This window comes from Pristiophorus japonicus, chromosome 1 (genome assembly GCF_044704955.1).
Source record: "Pristiophorus japonicus isolate sPriJap1 chromosome 1, sPriJap1.hap1, whole genome shotgun sequence".
In the NCBI taxonomy this organism is placed as follows: domain Eukaryota; kingdom Metazoa; phylum Chordata; class Chondrichthyes; family Pristiophoridae; genus Pristiophorus; species Pristiophorus japonicus.
In genome coordinates, this window is record NC_091977.1 from 339,869,090 (window position 1) to 339,890,020 (window position 20,931).

The following is a 20,931-nucleotide window of genomic DNA, read 5'->3' on the forward strand; positions in this document are numbered from 1 at the left end:
AGCCCACACTGCGATTGTGTGCACACTAGATCCGTGCAGCAGAGCTGGTCTTCAGTCGTCTTGGTTAATCCTTGCCGTCGGACCAAGACCTAGCTCGGTCAAGCCCGTGTGGTGGCTGGTGTGTAACGGCCACCACACGTTAAAAAAAATCCACGCACAGGCATCTTCCACCCTTCAGGATGCAGTTCAGGATCTGGAATATCATTGAAACACCCGTGAACTCATCCGTTCTCGGCGTGGAAGCAAGTCATCCTCGTTATGATGATGATGTATGCAATTCCAACTACAGTCTTAAATCCTTTCCTATTTCTTAATTCTATAAATAAAGTCTCCACTGCCTGCTTCCCTCTCGTTATATCCTCCATCATTGAAGTGACTTCATCCTTAATCACATAGGTTACTCCTCCCCCTCTACCATTTCCCCTATCTGTCCTGTAGACTTTATAACCCGGTATATTTAGTCCCTAGCCCTGACTGTCTTGCAGCCATGTCTCAGTAATGGCCACCATGCCATACCCTCCAAGTTGAATTTGAAATTTAGTCCTCCCTTTCCCACCGCCCCTCCCGCTAACATTCTCAAATTAAACATTAAACAAAAGGCATTCTGCAGTGTGAACCTGTGTACAGATGGCAAGATAATCTGAGACCCTAAACCAAAGGTGGGACCCAGCCTACAGCAGGCGGCAAATGGAATAAAAAAGATCACAGGCATCGCACCTGCTGAATGTGAGGCCCTTCAGGTGGTGTGGGGGTGCTGTGGAAAATGTTGTCCACAGACTCCAACCACAACTTACCCCCTCCAACTCTGGCATCGTACGTACACTCTCTATAGATCACACACAACCAGTCTCTATTGCCGAGGAATTTAACGCAAGAATGGTCAGAAATTCAGGGGCTTTCTGTCTTGACAGTTATTATTTACCTGGAAGGGGCACTGGATGTGTCTTCGTTACAAGGATGTAAGGGCTTCTCCACAGTCTTGGTCAAGCTCCCAGCCCCGGTTGAACTTCCAGCCTCTTCCACAGCTAGTAAGTCGAAGTCACTTAAGTCTTCCATCTCGGAGTCCTGACACCTGGTCCCTCCATCAGCAGAAGCACTGACAGGTGGCCCCACCTGTGGTCTGTTGATTGGTTGAAGGAAGGCTTCCATCTTCTGCTCCTTGGAATCTGTCCGCACCATCTGGTGAGCATATAGTTTGTCGCCGGAACCCTGAGCTGCAGATGATGATGCTGCTGAAGGTTTGGCAAAGTCACTGGAGGATATGGCTGGTCCTGGCAGTAAAGTCTAAGAGGATTTAAAGATACATTTCCATTATATACTAGCATGTATAGAATTGGAAATACTTTTGCATCTACTTTATTGCTGGTGACCACATAACACATTTAAATGAGCTTTTTCATCTAAAACTCTCAAAATAGGGAACACAGGTTAGGTGCGAGGTTATTATTTTGATTCACCATTTCTCAAACAACACAGAAATAACGCAGCCTATGATTTCTGATAACTTTCTTTTTTTAAAAATCAGTATTAACATATTTATTTTAAACAGGTGAACCATGATCAGAAAATCTACGCTTGTGCTTTTAGTCAACATTTATATTTATTGTTAGTACTCAATCTGGAATGAGTTGAACTTACTATGCACTAAGGATTTTAATATCTGTAACCCTTTTCACAATGCAGGCCCACCCCAGACCACAGACCTCATTGGCTGAGCTGGTGTTGGGGCCAGGGACAGTCCCTGACTTTATTGCTTCCCACTGGCGCCAACCTCTCCCTTGTTTCCTCCAAGCCCCAAATAGACCCAGAATCTCTGCTCCCTCCCATCTGGCTGAAGAAAGGGACTTTGCACCCTCCTGGATTCAAACAAGCCCACTCATTCCTCCTTGGACCAATGTCCCAAACAGGCCCATTCCACGCTTCACCACTCCTGACCCAAACTTCACCATTCCAAATCAGCCTTTCCGCCCACCCCACTCTATGGCCCCAAGTTTCCACATGATTTGCTCCTGATTTTTTAGGAGCAACTGGTGTAGAACGGAGTATCTTAGAAATCGGAATTCTCGTCATTTAGTTTGCTCCAGTTCTAGTCAGTTAGAACAGTTTCACTTTGGAACAGAATTTTTTTTTCAAAAGGGGGCGTGTCCGGCCATTTACGCCTGTTTTCAAAGTTTCGTCAGTGAAAACTTACTCCAAACTAACTTAGAATGGAGTAAGTGAAGATTTTTGTACGTTCGAAAAAACCTTGTCACACTTTAGAAAATCAGGCGTAGGGAATGGTGGGGGGGTGTTTAAAGGGAAGTTTACAAACATTAAACACTTCAGTTTTACAAATAAAGATCCATCATCAATAATAAATGATAAATACATCAATAAATCAACCAATAAATCAATCAAAAAAAATTAATAAGAAATAATTTTTAAAAAATCAATAAATAAAACATTTTCTACTTACCGACTGCAGCACCGGGAGCCCTCCAACAGCGTGCTGGGATGCCCCCCCCAGTGTGTCTCTGTCAGTGTCTCTATCTGTCTGTTTGTGTGTGTCTCTCATTCTCTGTCTGTCAGTGTCTGTGTTTCTGACAGCGAGGGGAGGGGGAGGAGGGGGGTAGAGGGAGAGAGGGGGGGAGCAGAGAGAGGGAAGGGGGAGGGATGGGGGAGAAGGGGGAGAGATGAGGGAGAAGGGGGAGGGATGAGGGAGAAGGGGAGGGATGAGGGAGAAGGGGGAGGGATGGGGGAGAAGGGGGAGGGATGGGGGAGAAGGGGATAAAGGGGAGATGGGGGGGAGGAGATGGGGGGAAAAGGAGATGGGGGGGAAAAGGAGATATGGGGGGGGTAGGAGATTGGGGGGGGAAGGAGATTGGGGGGGGGAGATTGGGGGGGGGATGAGATTGGGGGGGGGAGGAGATTGGGGGGGAGGAGATTGGGGGGGAGGAGATTGGGGGGGGGAGGAGATTGGGGGGGAGGAGATTGGGGGGGAGGAGATTGGGGGGGGGGAGAGAGATTGGGGGGGGGGAGAGAGATTGGGGGGCGGGAAAGAGATTGGGGGGCGGGAAAGAGATTGGGGGGCGGGAAAGAGATTGGGGGGCGGGAAAGAGATTGGGGGGCGGGAAAGAGATTGGGGGGCGGGAAAGAGATTGGGGGGCGGGAAAGAGATTGGGGGGCGGGAAAGAGATTGGGGGGCGGGAAAGAGATTGGGGGGCGGGAAAGAGATTGGGGGGCGGGAAAGAGATTGGGGGGCGGGAAAGAGATTGGGGGGCGGGAAAGAGATTGGGGGGCGGGAAAGAGATTGGGGGGCGGGAAAGAGATTGGGGGGCGGGAAAGAGATTGGGGGGCGGGAAAGAGATTGGGGGGCGGGAAAGAGATTGGGGGGCGGGAAAGAGATTGGGGGGGGAGGAGATTGGGGGGGGTGGAGATTGGGGGGGGGGAAGGAGATTGGGGGGGGAAGGAGATTGGGGGGGGAAGGAGATTGGGGGGGGAAGGAGATTGGGGGGGGGAAGGAGATTGGGGGGGTGGAAGGAGATTGGGGGGGGGGGAAGGAGATTGAGGGGGGGAAGGAGATTGGGGGGGGGGAGGAGATTGGGGGGGGGGAAGGAGATGGGGGGGGGGAAGGAGATTGGGGGGCGGAGAAGGAGATTGGGGGGGGGAGAAGGAGATTGGGGGGGGGGGAAGGAGATTGGGGGGGGGAAGGAGATTGGGGGGGGGGGAGGAAAGAGAAGGGGGAGCGAGGCTGAACGGGCCGGGCTCGAGACTTCGGGCATGTCCCGTCCCCAGCACCAGATTTACAGGAAGGTGGCGTTGGGTCGGGTCGGGGGGCGTGCGGGTCGGGGGGGTGGTGGGAGGGAGGTCGGTTCGGTTCGGGGAGAGGGAGGTCAGGTCGGATCCAGTCCGGGGGCGGAGCGGGAGTCGGGTTGGGTCCGGAGGCAGGGGCGGGGGGGAGCGGGAGTCGGAGTCGGGTCGGTGTCGGTGTCGCGGGAGTCGGGTCGGGTCCAGTCAGGGAGGGGAGGGGAGGGGGGGGGAGCAGGAGTCGGGTCGGTGTCGGGTCCTGTCCGGAGGCGGGAAGCGGGAGTCGAGTCGGGTCGGGAGGAAGCAGGAGCTGGCTTATGCACACAGCCCCAGTGAGGCCATTCGGCCAGGACTAGGGGCTGCGTGCTTCGGCCCCTCCCACACAGTTTTGGGCGCCTGGAGCTACTGCACATGCGCGCCCACTGTAGCGCGCATGTGCAGAGGTCCCGGCACTGTTTTCAGTGCAGAGACCTGGCTCCGCCTCCTACAGCTTGTGATGCGCTGCGCCGAGGGCCAGAGGACCTGCAGGGAGGTGGAGAATCTGGAGGGTTTTTTTAGGCGCACTTTGTGGCGCGAAAAACGGGCGTCCAGGTCGGGACTGCGCCGTTCTAGGCGCGGCTCGAAACTTGGGACCTAAGCCTCCACTCCATCCCAGCTCCAGTCCTGCAACTCCCTCCTGCAAATGTAAAAAGATGAGAGGATGACCCAGGCTCCCTGCCCCCAGGAAGGGACAAGGGCCAAGAAATTGGTTTATGAGAAAAGGTTTGATGCAAACAAAAGAGATAGAGCGGACAAGGAAAGTTTTTTGTGAGGCATGGAGAGAGAGAGGGAGAAAGAGTAGAAAAAAAACAGAGAAGCAGAAGCAAAACAAATAAAATGGAGGCAGAGATAGAACAACAGGGAAATAAAATAGTCAATCAGCAATGCCACAGAGGTTAACTAGTGATTTAGGAGTAAATTCCAGGTCCTGAAGTTATGGATGATAGTGAGCGGGACCAGGTGATGTGGATAGTGAGCGGGACCAGGTGATGTGATAGAATAGATAAGGGAGAACGATTGGATGCAGTGTATTTGGATTTTCAGAAGGCCTTTGATAACATAAGAGGTTCATGTGCAAAATTAAAGCACATAAAATTGGGGGTAACGTATTGGCATGGATTGGAAGTTGGTGAACTGACAGGAAACAGAGAGTAGGAATAAACGGGTCTTTTTCAGGGTGGCGGGCAGTGACTAGTGGGGTATCACAGGGATCAGTGCTTGGGACCCAGCTATTCACAATATATATATAAATGATTTGGATGAGGGAACCAAATGCAATATTTCCAAGTTTGCTGATGACACAAAACTAGGTGGGATTGCGAGTTGTGAGGAGGATGCAAAGACGCTGCAAGGCGATTTAGATAGGTTGAGTGAGTGGGCAAACACATGGCAGATGCAGTATAATGTGGATAAATGTGAAGTTATCCACTTTGGTAGGAAAAACTTAAGGACAAAGTAATATTTAAATGGTGATGGCTTGGGAAGTGTCGATGTACAGAGAGACCTGGGAGTCCTTATACACCAGTCATTGAAAGCAAACGTGCAGATGCAGCAAGCAGTTAGGAAGGCAAATGGTATGTTGGCCTTTGATTGCAAGAGGATTTGAGTACAGGAGCAAGGATGTCTTACTACAGTTATACAGGGCCTTGGTGAGACCGCACCTAGAGTATTGTGTGCAGTTTTGGTCTCCTTACCCAAGAAAGGATATATACTTGCCATAGAGAGTGCAGTGAAGGTTCACCAGACTGATTCCTGGATGGTAGGACTGTCGTATGTGGAGAGATTGGGTCGACTAGGCCTGTATTCGCTAGAGATTTAGAAGAATAAGAGAGAATCTCATTGAAATGTATAAAATTCTGATTGGGTTGGATAGAATGGATGCGGGGAGGATGTTTCCCCTAGCTGGGAAGTCTAGAACAAGGGGTCAGGATATGGGGTAGGAAATTTAGGAGTGAGATGAGGAGAAATGTTTTCACTCAGAGAGTGGTGAACCTGTGGAATTCTCTACCACAGAAGGCTGTGGAGACCAAGTCACTGAATATATTTAAGAGGGAGATAGATCGATTTCTAGAAACAAAAGGCATCATGGGGTTTGGGGAAAAAGTGGGAATATGGTGTTGAGATAGAGGATCAGCCATGATCATATTGAATAGCGTTGCAGACTCGAAGGGTCAAATGGCCTACTATGTTTCTATGATAGTGAGTGGGACCAGGTGATGTGGATGACAGTGAGTGGGACCAAACGACAGTCTTCTTGCACTATTTTTATTTTGAATTTGAAAGTGTACATATCTAAGAACTGAGAAACACAAGTTCCACAAGGGAAACCAAAATCCAGTTCATTCCACGTGTACGTGTTGTAAGTGAGTGAACTTCTTTCTGAGTTAATAACCCGAATATTTAATGTTCCAGTGTAATGCTCCCTACGTAATACAGGTTGAACCTCCCTTATCTAGAACTCCCTTGTCCCAATATTTCATTAATTAAAGTTAATAACTGGAAAATTGGTATCGACACAAATCAAGCACCTCTGCACCCCAACTCCTGAAACATGTGATGGGAAAAGGAAAGGTGCAAATAAAGCATATTCGAGTATGGAAAAAAGGGAGCGGATTAAAGGTTCCATAGATAACTAGGGAGATTAGATTAAATTTGAATCCAAATGAACCAGCATTTACTAATTGCAGGGGCAGATAATAAAAATAAAATCCAGCAAATATGAGATTAGAGGAAAACTACAAAAATTGAGCATAGAAAGGCCAGGAGGGAGCAGAGAGAAAAATGAACAAAGAACACATAAAACAATAAAAAGGCGCACTTGTATCAGGACAATGAGGGTAGGGTTAGAGCCACTAGGAGGCAAAGGAATTGCAGAGACACGACTGTTCTTTTAAAAGGGAGTGAGAGAGGTGCTTGACAAAGAGGAACGTTACAGAAGCATGGGAAGCAAACGGGAGAGTGAGACAAGCCTCGGGGGCTCATGTGAGGAAAAATCACCAGCGCAGATTGAGTAGGCCAAACAGCCCGTTTCTGTGCTGCATCATTCTACGAGTCGAGCAACATAATCAAACATGGGAAGATTTTGAATGATCAGTAGCTCTAATTAAATCATAAACCTGTGCATAGAGAAAAATGTTATCATCTCACTAGAAATACAGTGCAAACCTGGCCATGCTTATTTGGAATGCTGGTTGTAAGCACAAAACTGACCTGAGTGAAATAGGTTCTGGAGGAGTTGGAGCCAAGCAGCTTACTCTCAACATGTTGCTGCACACTCTCGATGATACTGTCCTCGTGCAGAAAGTGTACTTCGTGCTTTGTGGGATGAACGTTCACGTCTACATTCTGTGGCAATATTTCAAGGCTTAAAGAAAAAAAGATCAGTGCTGAACATTGCAAAGAGAGTGAGAATAACTGGACAGAATCTCGGTCTCAGTCTACCACATTTACCTCAGGTACAGGAAGGGGTGTGTATTTTTGGGAAGGTAGGCGGCATAGACAGTTTCAATGGCTTTCCGTAAAGCACTAGATTCCACCAAGCGATCTTTAAAATAATTGAAAGACAAATTCGATGTGAGTAATCAATGCTATGTCAGCGAACAATTCCTTCAGGTACATTTGAATATTTAAACTGTATGGCAGAACTACATTCAAGTGCAGCAAGGACATGCAGGATCTCAGCACCATCAAACTGCATGTCAGTCTGGTGTCTAGAGACACAAGTCAGCCTTGCACAAGCACCAATCACTGCAAGCAGCTCTCTTTACTTGGACGTGGGTAGGAGAGAAAAGAAACCTGGGTAAAACTGAAAGGCCAGTTTATACTCGCGTATCATGCGACTTTTGAAGACCTAAATTGTAACCTAAATTTGGGGGGTCGCATGATACGCGAGATACAAAATTTGCGGGTGTGAAGTGCTGGCCAAGATTAGGCTGCTAGGCTGTTAAGCAGATCGTATCCACGCTGAATCTCGGCAGGTATCTCCTGGGCTGGATTGCAGCCTCTATTGTCACTTGTACTGTATCTTTGCTGTGGTCTAGAGATCGCCACCCACAACTCCCTCTGAAGTTTGCTGCATTATTAGAGGCTCCATCTATCTAAGCCCATGCTTCTTTTACCCGCAAACACAGTAGAGGCTGTGGCTGAACGACGCTAGTCAAGCCAGCTGGAATGATTGCTATATCGGTGTTCGATTCGCGAACAGCTTTCACAACAGAATCCACTCGATGTTTCATGATTCGGTTGTTAAGGTCTGTATTCGATCGTTGTTATGTGTTAGGGTACTTGTTACGTGTTGGGTACTTGTTAAACTTGTTTGAAAGCCTAGCCTAGTGGCATCTGGTATCTCAAAAAAGTGACTCGCATGATACATGAGATATATGATAAAATCATGTTTTGGGGACGAAAATTTAGGGGTCGCATGATACGTATGAATTCTGTGATCACCAAACACCAGTGGGATAATTTTACTAAATTCTGCTCCAGGCAGGGAGCCTGAAGTGATTTCCAATGAATGGAACAAGGTGGGATTCATGCAGTCACATTCACGACATATGCTCCCAGCAAGTGAGGCTCTCTGCTTGGAGCACCAATTGGTAAAATAACACCTTCCATCTGAGATACACATAAGAACATAAGAATTAGGAGCAGGAGTAGGGCATACGGCCCCTTGAGCCTGCTCCACCATTTAATAAGATCATGGCTGATCTACCTCAACTCCACTTTCCTGCCCGATCTCCATATCCTTCGATTCTCCTAGATTTCAATCACAGCCTTAAATATACTCAATGACTGCGCATCCACAGACCTCTGGGGTAGAGAATTACAAAGATTCATAACCCACCGAGTGAAGAAATTCCTCCTCATCTCAGTCTTAAATGGTCAACCCCTTATCCTATACCCCACTAGTTCTAGACTCTCCAACCAGGGGAAACAACCTCTCAGCATATCACCTCTCATTCTTCTAAACTCCAGAGAATACAGGCCCATTCTACTCAATCTCTCCTCAAAGGACAACCCTCTCATCCCAGGAATCAATCTAGTAAACCTTCGTTGCACCTCAGACAAGGCCAAAACTGTGCACAGTACTCCAGTTGTGGTCTCACCAGAGCCCTGTACAATTGTAATAAGACTTCCTTACTCTTGTACTCCAACCTCATTGCAATAAAGGCCAACATACCATTTGCCTTCCTAATTGCTTGCTGTACCTGCACACTACTCTCTGTGTTTCCTGTACGAGGATATCTAAATCTCTCTGAACACCAACATTTAATAGTTTTTCATCATTTAAAATATATTCTGTTTTTCTATTCTTCCTTTCAAAGTGAAGAACCTCATATTCCCCCACATTATACTCCATCTGCCACCTCACTGCCCACTCACTTAGCAGGCCATTTAGGACTGAGATGAGGAGAAACTTCTTCACTCAGAGAATTGTTAACCTGTGGAATTCCCTGCCGCAGGGAGTTGTTGATGCCAGTTCATTGGATATATTCAAGAGGGAGTTAGATATGGCTCATACGGTTAAAGTGATCAAGGGGTATGGAGAGAAAGCAGGAAAGGGGTACTGAGGGAATGATCAGCCATGATCTTATTGAATGCCGGTGCAGGCTCGAAGGGCCGAATAGCCTACTCCTGCACCTATTTTTCTATGTTTCTATCTATATCCCTTTGCAGACTTTGTGTCCTCCTCACAGCTTACTGTCCCACCTAGCTTTGTATCGTCAGCAAACTTGGATACATTACACTTGGTCCCTTCATCCAAGTCATTAATATATATTGTAAATAGTGGAGTGCAGTCGTGAACACATCCATGGCACTGTGGGGCAAATCACTGCACAGGGGGGTCACAAAAAAATGTAGAATTGCAGTGGTCATAGGGGATTCAATAATCAGGGCATTTTTGCAACCGTCGATATGGTGTGCTGCCTCCCTGTTGTCAGGATGACGGATATCATGGAGATCATTTTGAGTGGGCGGGGGGGGGGGGGGGGGGGCGAATGGGAACAGCCAGATGTCTGGTGGTCCATGTGGGAACCAATGACATATGAAGGAAAAGGGTTGAGGTCCTGCAGTAGAGTTTCAGGAGCTCAGAAGTTAAAAAAGCAGGACCTCAAAAGGTAATCATCCCAGTGTCACATGCAGGTAGAAAGGAATAATAGGATAAAACAGGTTAACACATGGCTGGAGACATGGTGGAGGAGGGAGCGTTTCAGATTCCTGGGACAATGGGATCAGTACTGGGGCAGGTGGGACTTGTTCAAGGTGGACGGGTTGCACCTCAACAGAGCTGGGTCCATTGCCCTCATGAGAAGGTTACCTAGTATTGTGGGGAGGGTTTAACCTAATTTGGCAGCGGTGGGCATCAGAGGAGAAACAAGCTGCACAGAAGGAGGGGAAAATAGCAATAGAGTAAAGAATAGTTCAGAAATAGGAGGGATCAGACAGGGGGCAAATGCAAAGCAGTCTAAGATGGGATGGAGTGCATGTACATAAATGCATGGTGCATGGTAAATAAGATTGGTAAGCTGCAGACACAAGGCTATGGGACTATGATTATAGCAGCAGTAATAGAAACATTACTCAAAGGGGAGAGTTGGGAATTTAATATTCCTGGCTACAAGGTAATCAGGAAAGATATGGAAGGAACAAAAAAGGGGGTGGCAGTATAGATCAAAGACTCTATTTTCGCAATGAAGAGGGATGATGTAATTAAGGGGCCAAAGGCAGTTTACTTCATTACAATTAAGGAACAAGAGGTGCCATTACACTATTTGGTGTATAATATAGGCCACCAAATAGTGTGAAAGAAACAGAGGAGCAAATTAGAAGGCAAATTACAGAAAGATACAAGAACTACAGAACAGTGATAATGGGGGACTTCAGTTATCCTAATATAGATTGGGATAGTAACAGTGTAAAGGGAAAAGAGGGGGAGGAATTCCTGAAATGTATACAAGAGAACTTTCTTGATCTGCGTGTTTCCAGTCCAACAAGGGAGGAAGCAGTGCTGGAACTAGTTCTGGGGAATGAAGTGGGGCAAGTGGAGCGAGTTTCAGTGGGAGAGCATTTGGGGAACAGTGATCATAATATCAGGTTTAGAATAGTTATGGAAAAGGACAAGATGCAATCAAGTGTAAAACTACTTAACTGGAGGAGGGCTTCAATGAGTTCAAAAGGGATCTGTCCCCTGGTGGATTGCAATCAAAAATTGGTAGGCAAAACAATAACTGAACAATGAGAGGCTTTCAAAGAGGAAATGGTTTGGGTACAGAGTAGACACATTCCTATGAGGGATATGGGAAGGGCATCTAAAGGTAGAGCTCCCTGGATGACTAAAGATAGAGAGGTTAAAATGAGACAGAAAAAGGGGGCTTATGACAATTGATAGGTTTGTAAAACAATAGAGAACCAAGCTGAATATAGAGAGTATAAAGGAGATCTAAAAAAAGGGATTAAGAGGGGCAGAGAAAGAGTATGGCCTAGAGATTCGATTAGGCCAGAAACTGCCCACTGCCATTGCGGGCTAAAGTTAACGGCTGCCCTCAAAAAGAGCGCAGACAGCACCGACCGGTATTTTGGTGCTGCCTGCTGATTTAAATTAGCACAGCGCAAAAACTATTGTCGAACGCGCTGTTTAGGGCGGTTATCTTAGGAGGAGGCCCAATGTAGCGTGGCCATAGTGTTCCTGAAGCAAGGCAGCATTCTCTTAAAGCTAGCCTGTCATTTTAGAAAGGAGTCTCAAACACTGCTTCTAAAATAAAAAAAATAAAAAATCATTTAAAAATAGACAGTCTTTAGCCCTTACAGTTCAACTGCCTTCTGAAAAAAATAAACATTAAAAATAATTCCGAAATGGCATCCTTCAGCTGTTAAAGCTGAACTGTCTTCCTCATGTAAAAAAATGCTAAGAGTGCTTCAGCACGAACACAAATGGCTCAGCAAGCCAGGGAAAGGGCACCCAGGGTCTTGCCCGCAGCACTCCAGCTTTGCGCGGGAGAGGGGGGGGGTCAACACTGCATGAGGGGTCCTCCATCCGCAGGGGCCAGGAGGCCCTCCAGAAAGAACGATGTGGGACCAGATCACTGAGGCCGTCTCTGCCAGCAGTGTCCCCCCCCATCACCTGGCTCCAGTGGCCAAAGAAGTTTCTTGACCTCAGACCACTGGTCAAGGTCAGTGAATGCATCCTCAAAAGCTATCTTCTTCCAATTACACCACTCGCCTCTCACACTGCTCAATGCACAACCCCCAATCACTCAACTACCAACAATCTGTACCAAACACGAGGCACATCTCACTTCACTTCACCCCCTTGGAGGAGACGGTTCTGGCCATTCTTGCAGTGGCAGGGCTGAGCCTTTGCCCAGTGGCGGGACTGAAAGCATACAAGGTGCCGGTATGCTCATATGTTATCCTCCTTCTCACATCCCACTTCCCCCTCATCCCACAGTATCTTCTGATTAACAAGGTGAACATGGTGTAAGCATGCAGCTCTTGCTTTCTCCCCCTCCCCTCACCACAACTCTATGCTTGTGCCTTCCTCATTACACACACCCAAAAAATCCAGCCTGTCCAGCCAGTGGTTAATAGCAGGAGAGGGAGGGAGAAAGAAGGAGAGGGAGAAAGAAGTGGAGAAGGAGAGGGAGAGGGAGGAGGAGGAAGAGGGAGAGGGAGAGGGAGGGGGAGAGGGAGAGGGAGAGGGAGAGGGAGAGGGAGGGGGAGAGGGAGAGGGAGAGGGAGAGGGAAGGGAGGGAGAGAAGGTGGTGAAACACTGTCACTTGAATTGATACTCCCAGTCACCAGCTCCTAGAAGTTGTCCTGTAAAGCCATCTGCAGTCTTCCCCACTGAAAGTCAGCAGCCTTCCACCAGCCATGTTGCAGCCACTGGAGTAGCACTGCATGACATCACTAGGATAGGCAAAGGCACATTATCACATATTTCCTTTCACGTGCCTCTTCACAACACTGCATGCATGGAACGAACGCTAGTGCGACTGGTGTTCCTGTAGGAGGAGGTTACATTTTTAATGCACTCTTTTCCTAGTGCAATCAATCACAGAGTGACCATTAAAGCGGCAGATTCAAATTTCTAAAACTTTGTCCAGTGTAACCAGCCACACCAGCGTCCCTGGGCACTGCAACAATATCCCCACCATCACTACCAGAAGGGATGGGGGGGGGGGGGGGGGGTGGGCATCCAGGTCCCACAACAATTACTTAAATTACTCTCCTCCCAGAAAACTGGCCTGGGCCAAGAATGGGTGGAAGTCCCAACCCATCAAAGACCCACGACTACTTTAGTAAAGAGGGTCATCCTGGCCTTAATACCTCAGTAGAGGCAAGTCACAAAATTGAGAGGTTGCTCTCCCAGCACTGAGTCTCATCCTGATGAGCATGGCTCAGACAATCAGGCGAGGAAGTCAGCACACCCGATTTGTTGCACTCTCAATTTTCTGACTATTAATGGGCAGAAAATCAGGAGACCTGCACATAGTGCGATCTACGCTCCCTGTCCAATTCTCTGATATGCACTCCACTCCAGCGAGATAGCATGGTGGGAACAAAGTCTCACAATTTCAAGCTTGTGGTAAACAAGGATATGAATCAAAAAGACAAAAGAATGGGAGCGATGCGTTAGTAAAGCAGATTAGCACACAGTTAGAAAAATAAACCACTTCCAGTTACCAGTTAAAAAGTTCACTTACGATTGATGAAAAGTAAAAAGATACATTTTTTCACCGAATAATTTGCATTGGATATATAACCTTTCATTTTGAAAGCCAATTTTGGATCTTCATGACACACTTCAATTAATTCCCTGTAGGCAAAACAAACAAAATTACAGCATGAAATTCAGTCTTTTCAAGGGTTTCCAAAGTGTTCCCTGATCTGGATAATGAATCTCAAGAAGCTTGTCACTCTGCCTCACTGACAAAGTAATATCCTTAGCCAGTTTTATCGGGAAGTGCTTGGCCTGAGGAGCAAGTGTGCAGTCGATGATGTCCCACACTTTTGTTATTGTCAAAGAAGCCTTGCTGCCTGGATCTCTGGTGCTGTGGCTTAGTGCCAAGTGCACACAGTAAGCCGTGAGGCTGGGCAGAGCCTCAACAATACAGTTCCCACCGCATATAGCGGGCCCATTTGTGCTAACCCGATTTGCCCACTACACACAGCAACGGGTTGAAGCAATTTGCTTGCGCAAATTGATTGCCACGTATCCCCACATTACAACAGTGGCTTCACTTCAAAAGTACTTAATTGGCTGTAAAGCGCTTTGGAACGTCCCAAGGTTGTGAAAGGCGCTATATAAATGCAAGTTCTATCTCTATTTCAACGCAATAACTTCTGTGGTTGTTAACAGTACAAATAGTTCAGTGAAGCTGCCTAAAGTCTTCACCTTTTTACTGCCATGAACAGTGTGAAAAGCTGATGGGAGGCTTCAGGCAGCTTCAGTCAGCTGATGAAAGCTGCTTGAAGACCTGATTTTGGTTGAAATCAGCGGAACTTTTACATCGGCAGGTACTGAACTGCACAAAATAGCCAGCGCGCTTAATACATTTTAAATAACGTCTTTTAATGGACTCCTATGGTACTGGGAACTGGTTAGCACTGTTTGTCCGATATAGGCGGCTGTCCAGGATAAGCGCTGACAGTGTAAGTGGTGGGGACTGCAGTAAATTGAGGAATGACTCGCTGCTGCCAAATCCCCTGTGCCAGCCTTGATGGGCTGTGAAGCACCAAAGATCACGGCCGTGGTCACTTGAAGGGCTACACGTCAAGCTGTGCTCACGGCGGAATGGCCTCCGGCTTCAGTGCCACAAGCAAGGTGACCACAGGCGTTGCATATGGTACTGTGCAGTCACATCTAGTCAGCATGTCACGAGATGATAAGTGCGCTCGCTCGCTCCCTCCCATGGCAGTCTGATGCCTGGGTCCGTTGTGGCTCTCTGCGGTCTGTGCTCCCTTTCAGATCAGTACTTAATGCAAGAAACGCAAACATTGGCAGTGTTGGGCAATCGGTAAAACGGCAGCATTTTGCTGCACTGCTGTTATTTTAGCACTAGTTGGAAGTAAGTGCAGAGAACAACTGGAGTATTTAAATAGAGACCAGCAGAGGGCAGCATTAGCAGATGCACCAACCCCACAACAGGCCTCAAAAGATCTGATACCAGCAAAAAAGAAATCCCACCAAAGATTTTGGCTCCCGTTTGGAACCTAGAGAAATCCGACTCCCATCTTCGACAGCACTGCTGCTGCTTCCTCGATATTTGATGTTTTCCACCAGGTTCAGGACTTATGGTCGTGAGCACTAGTCGTGACACTAACCCAGTGTGACATCCTGTTCACCCCACGCCCTGTTTTAAAAAGGTAGCTGCCCAAGATATAAACATACGTTCTGAACTGGCCATACCTGCTAACAGCATTCCCAAAGATTGTTCGAATATTGTCCAGGGTTGAGGCATTGGGCAATGTTCTCACGTCAGCAACAGTTTCACCTTGCTAGACACACACAATTATTAGTACTTTGCACAATAGCAACAAACAAAAAGTATCCATCTCCCCCTCCCCACAATGAAATGATTGTAAAAAGCTTCTATCTGGCTATCTCACTATCACAAGGAGTAGTCAAGGCAAATAGAATAGATACATTTAAGGGGAAGTTAGATAAAAACATGAGAAAGGAATAGAAGGATCTGTTGATGGGGTTTGATGAAGATGAGCAAGAGGACACTCGTGTATAGCATAAACACCAGCATAAACCCTTGGGCCGAATGGTCTGTTTCTGAACTGTAGATCTCGATGTAAATCGATTAACCTAAAGTGTTGTGTCCAGCACACATTTCCTGTAATTGTCACACTTACTTCCGGTAACATTCCCCCCATTACACTTTAGCAGCCCTTCTAAAACTGCACAGCCTCCAAATCACCATGAGCAACCCCACAGGAGATCTACTTGTATAAGAGGCAGCGTAAATTTCCTGATTAAGCAAGTGCCTGCTGACTTTCACACGTTTTTCAGATATAGCGCAGGCCAGGTGCAGAGTTCAGAGTTCAATCATCCTGTAGCTGTTCGACAAAAATGCCTTCATTTTCAATCTCAGGAGAATGGCACTATCAGGACTTTTTCCATTTCCCCCATACTGGACAATCTCTGCATGAATTTGCAGATTGTGCTATTGGCCCATGCCCACTAGAATCTATATTGTGACGCAAACTCATTTCACTTAGGACTGAGGAGACCATAAACCTGTAATTCTTTACTACATTCAAACCTGGGAGCTAGAATTGACAATGGTGCCATCCAATCCCCACTCAGAAGCTGCTTTTTACATTGACACTTGCTTAGTTCAGATCCCAAGAGCAGCAAATGAGCTCTGACTCCCATTTTTACCAGCTCTCTTACCCCAACAGCAGAATTAGAGCCTTCAATAGAGTGGGTCAGCTAACTAAGAAATGGGTTAAAATTGCCCATTTGCATTTCAAGTATGAACCATTCCAGCTACCAGACAGATTAATTTTATCCCCTTTTTTCTTTCCAAAGATTTGTGCCTTTTTTCTACTCTTATGATATTTCTTGCCCCCCATCCCCGCCATCTCCAAGTTGTCTGGAATCAGTAGTATGCAAACTAGAAAGTAATGTAACAATCTGGCGATCGATGGCAGTGCAGACTGTCCACTTGCAATCATTTTACAACAGTACTGTCAAATGGACACAGTCACAGGGCAGAACAAGTTGTTACTAATGGTAAGGAGAACTCTGGCCTATCCACACACTGAAGTTGCCAGCTTGTCAGTGTAAATCACACAGGCTACACCATTTTGCACTTACCAGAAGTAAATACTTACACACGGAACAACAAAGCTACAAACTATTCACCAGATTCTGCTGTCATTATACCCGTACGTGGTTAATAATTTGTTTGGAATATCTAGTGAGATGGACTTTACAAACTAGCACTCCCAGTGCAGAAGTTTGCAAGATGGGAACCCAGACCATTAACCTGGGAAGTCAGCAGGACAGATTAACAGTGTGCACGTTTTTGGAGGGAATGCGTCCAAATTCTCGATTTGCAGTCTGTCGTTCAGCACCTGGAGCGAGAATTCATAAAATCTATCCCGATATTTCCAGCAGGACTTCCCTTTAGGTGGAAGAGCTCTTTGAGACTCACAAAAGAAATGTTTCATGAAGAGGAAAAGATCCAGTCAAGCCATTTAATACCCACCTTCTTCACAGCGAAGCTCACTCCTGCATTGTGAATTGCATACCTGCAAGAAGAGATTGTGGAACACAGTGACCGCATATAACCATGGACTTTGGTAATTAGAAAATTCTGCAAACGGAAAAGTTACTTGGTGCTCCTATTCCTTAAGATAACCATCTTCCGCCATCTTATGGAAGTACAGGGAGCTCTTCTGCCAAAAACAGATAGTGCAAACAGTATTCATCGACCCAATCTGGATCTACGTCATCAAATACAACCGTTAGAACAAGTGGAATAGTTGGATTTCCACATTGACCTTAATTCTCCTTAATGTGTTACATGGGTACATAAGTGAAGATTAGATTTTAACCTGGAGTGAGGCTCCGATATTGACAGGGACAGGTTTGTAAGTGGTGGTGAGGTGGGAGAAGGATGAGTTTTGGTAGGGCCCGTATGCTGTGGAGTTTTAAACCCGGAAGTGGGGTGGGTGGGGGGGGGGGGGGGAAAGAGTTGGAAGTAGTTTAAGGTCGGGTTTGAGATTTAAATTTTTTTTATTACATCTTACCCAACCCCAATCCACCTGTTTTTGGGGTTACAATAACCCCAAGTTCAAACTTTGTCGACGACAGACTTTAATAAGTAATATTTTTTTTAAATCGCATGTTCAGGATACCGTGTAATGTCTATTGAATGATTAAGTTTAACTTCTTTACCCCGCCCCCTTTATCCTCCAAGCAGTTTGTTCAAGTATTTCCATTCAAACATACAGCATAAATGTCAATTTCTTTGTGTAAATAAATGACCCTCCCATCTCGCACCTATAAACTGCACTTATCTATGAGCTGTACAGTTTACGGATACAAGTATCTTACTGTTTCACTATAGAATGTTTCAACAGGCACAGGCCATTCAGCCCATCTAGTGTGTGTGTCAGTGTTTTTCTCCATAAGCCACTTAGTCTAAACCCAATCTGTTGCTCCCTCCCCATACTTAAGATTTAAAAAAAACTATATCTACCTGCTCATAACTTCCACGATTCTGGAATACTCATCGCTTGGATTTTTCAGAGCCTTCCTTCGTGTGGCAATATTGTAGAATAGATCTTCCACCTGAAAGCAGATGTCAACATCAGGAATACTGTACGAAACGACCCAAGGTCCAAGCAGATCAAGGGCCACTGCAGCAGCCACACTCAGACACACCGGCTTGTTTTTCTTTTGTTGGTTAAGGGCATCAAGGTATATGGGCCAAAGGTGGGTAAATGGATTTGAGGAATAGTTTAGCCAAGATCTAACTCGACGGGCTGAATGGCCTATTCCCGAGGAGCTAAATGGTCTGCTGCTGCTCTTATTAATTCCACTCATCATATAAAACACAGACAAAGACATTACATGGAGATTTCAAGCACACGTTTTCCTACATTACTTCAGTGACTACACGTCAAAAGTTATTCCATTGATTGTAAAGTACATTGGGACATCCTGAAGCCTTGAAAGGCACTATATAAATGCAAGTTCTTTCTTTTACCAGGCGTAAGAGTTTTAAGGACATTGTCCAGGCAGGAGTTGGGTAAATAGCCCAAATCACCGCCCGTAAAGGCCCTGCTCCCGGGGATGCATGCGATCTGTCAAAAGAAATTCTGACAGATCGCAAGTGCTGGGTTTAGGCAAATCCGTTTCACAGGTCTAAACCCGGAATTTAAGGGGCCTCTTTGGGCGCATATGCACATCGTACGCACCCGGAGCGGCTGCAATTTACGGTCCATTACTTGCGCCACGAGAGGAAACTGATGCATTGGCCCAGCCAGCACGTTTACCGGGTCAGAACAGGAGACAGTAATCTGAAGGCAGATGCATTGGCAGTCAACGGCACTACATCAAGGTTAAAGGAGTATAAAGACCTCCTGCTCTTAATGTGGAACAGCAGAACTTTATCTTGTTTACAAAGGCGCTATACACAAGTGATATAAACTGGTGTCAGGTAGAGTATAAAAGGCTATAAATTTTCCGAGGTGATATCGAATCAGCAGCCTCCTTTGCATTCCGTTCTATTTTCTTCTCCAATGGAAAAATAGATGCTCCGGCTATAATGGGAGAGATAAGAGTGGAAGCAAACATGAGAAATCCCGCTCTGCTGGACAACAGAAAAGGTGTTGGACATGGATGGTGTGGTCGACGGTGTCAAAGGTTGCAGAGATGACAAGGAAGGCTGGAAGGCAAAATGCACCATGGTCAAAGTCACAGAGGATGTAATTTATGACTGATAAATGCTGATTCAGTGTTGTGGTAGAGTCGGAAACCTGACTGGAGAGATTCAAACAGGCTGTTGTGGGAAAAATGGCATGGATTTGGGAGGGAACAAGAGGACTTTGGAAAGGAAATGGAGGTTGGAGAGAGGGCTGAAGTTTGCAAGGACAGAACGATTAAGTTGGGTTATGAAGGTAGTTTTGAAAGGGAGGGGGACAGTACCCGAGAAGAAACAACAGTAAGTGCATCGAATACTGAAACAAACAGACGAAGAATCAAGAAAACAAACTGAAGGTTAAATTATTGAAGAGGAACTTACTGTGATCTGTGTACCTTGGTTTCCAGCACATGGTTTTGGAGGAGCCTTTAATCTTCCATCACAGTAGCTACCTCTAAAGAACAGAGAAGGTAATGTAAAGTTCCATATATTTTTAAAACGCATGTGATCGAACTTCTATCCCCATCCCTTGTCACCACCTCAAACAAAAGAGCAGTTGAGGAATGCTAGGGCAGATTTTATCAATCTGAGCTTCCAGCATCGATCTGCACCAGCTGGGGACACATATCGGGGATTCGGGTGCGGAGGTTCGCGTACCCCTTGTTGTGCTGCTGCTGTTGTTGTTGTGCAAAGTTCCAGATTTGGAGGGCTAATTCTAAAATCTACCCCATTGTCTCTTAACTGTCTAATGATGCAACAAGGACTCCACCATAAATAGTTCACTCCAATAACCAAGAGCCAAAAATAAAGGTGGCTATATGGTATAACTTTAAGAGAAGGAAGATTTAAGGACAAATGTCAAGGATAACAATTATTCAATGTAGTTCTTCTCGTTTTGGAAATATAGGAATTTTGAGTTCTCTAAGTCAAACTCTATTGATCAGTCTGCCTAGAATGCCAGCAGCTGCAGGAGAGTGCCGTGAGCAGGTCATACCATATTCTCATCTTCAGGTGGTGTGTGTGTGTGTGTGGCGCTCAAGGTGTTGTAAAGAACAAGGGGTCAAAATTGCCCCGCAACCCAATTGGAAGCAGTAACCTAGCAAGGCCGGGACTTTTATTGTCCGGCCCACAAGCCCCACCTCCAAAGTGGAATTGGGCCTACCACCCCTCAAAGGAAGTGGAGCTGTCTCTGGCGCCCTGTTTCCTTTGGGGGTGATCCCGTGGCGCTTACACACTACAACGTCACCCCCTTACAGGGGAAGGCCGCTGCGCACTCTGCATGGCCCTTTGGTGGCCGCCACTGAACCAGGCCAGCAGCCCGCACCCAAGATGGAGTGCAGGGCTGCACGACCCGAGAGTCGGCTGGCCAACAAAGATGGCGGCCCAGGGCGCTGCTGGCCTTCCCTTTAAACAGCGCCCCCAGAGCGATGTCTGCTAGCTTCGCAACTCGGAGACGCTAACCACATGCAAAAAAGGGGCACTATGATCCCCCACATACAGGGAAATTGCAGGCCCGCTCTCAGTGATCTTCTGGCCATTAATGGTGGAAATGCTCTGAAGGGCACTCATTTGTAAACTGCACCCCAAAAAGTGAGTCATAAAATATTTACCTGAATGCACATTTCCCATCAGCAGTTTTGGTCGTTACGGTGACATGTGCCACATGGCTTATGCTGGCAAGAGCCTAAAAATAAGGAAGTAGAGCATTCTCATAAGGCAA

The 20,931-nt window shown here is 46.6% G+C and overlaps 1 protein-coding gene across 2 annotated transcripts in view; it reads right to left on the reverse strand.

Annotated features, from left to right (window-relative positions):
* Positions 1-20,931, reverse strand: part of mlh1 (mutL homolog 1, colon cancer, nonpolyposis type 2 (E. coli)) — a 68,016-nt gene that overhangs the window by 19,507 nt on the left and 27,578 nt on the right. The window contains exons 4-12 of one of the 2 annotated variants that reach the window (XM_070889788.1): positions 20,822-20,895; positions 19,593-19,665; positions 18,045-18,136; positions 17,049-17,091; positions 15,236-15,324; positions 13,530-13,642; positions 7,276-7,369; positions 7,036-7,189; positions 923-1,284 (exon numbers count right to left, since the gene is read on the reverse strand). In XM_070889788.1, coding sequence (XP_070745889.1) covers positions 923-1,284; positions 7,036-7,189; positions 7,276-7,369; positions 13,530-13,642; positions 15,236-15,324; positions 17,049-17,091; positions 18,045-18,136; positions 19,593-19,665; positions 20,822-20,895 — 1,094 coding nt within the window. Of the gene's footprint in view, positions 1-922; positions 1,285-7,035; positions 7,190-7,275; positions 7,370-13,529; positions 13,643-15,235; positions 15,325-17,048; positions 17,092-18,044; positions 18,137-19,592; positions 19,666-20,821; positions 20,896-20,931 lie in introns of those variants that run through there. The other variant, XM_070889797.1, reaches the window with a different exon arrangement.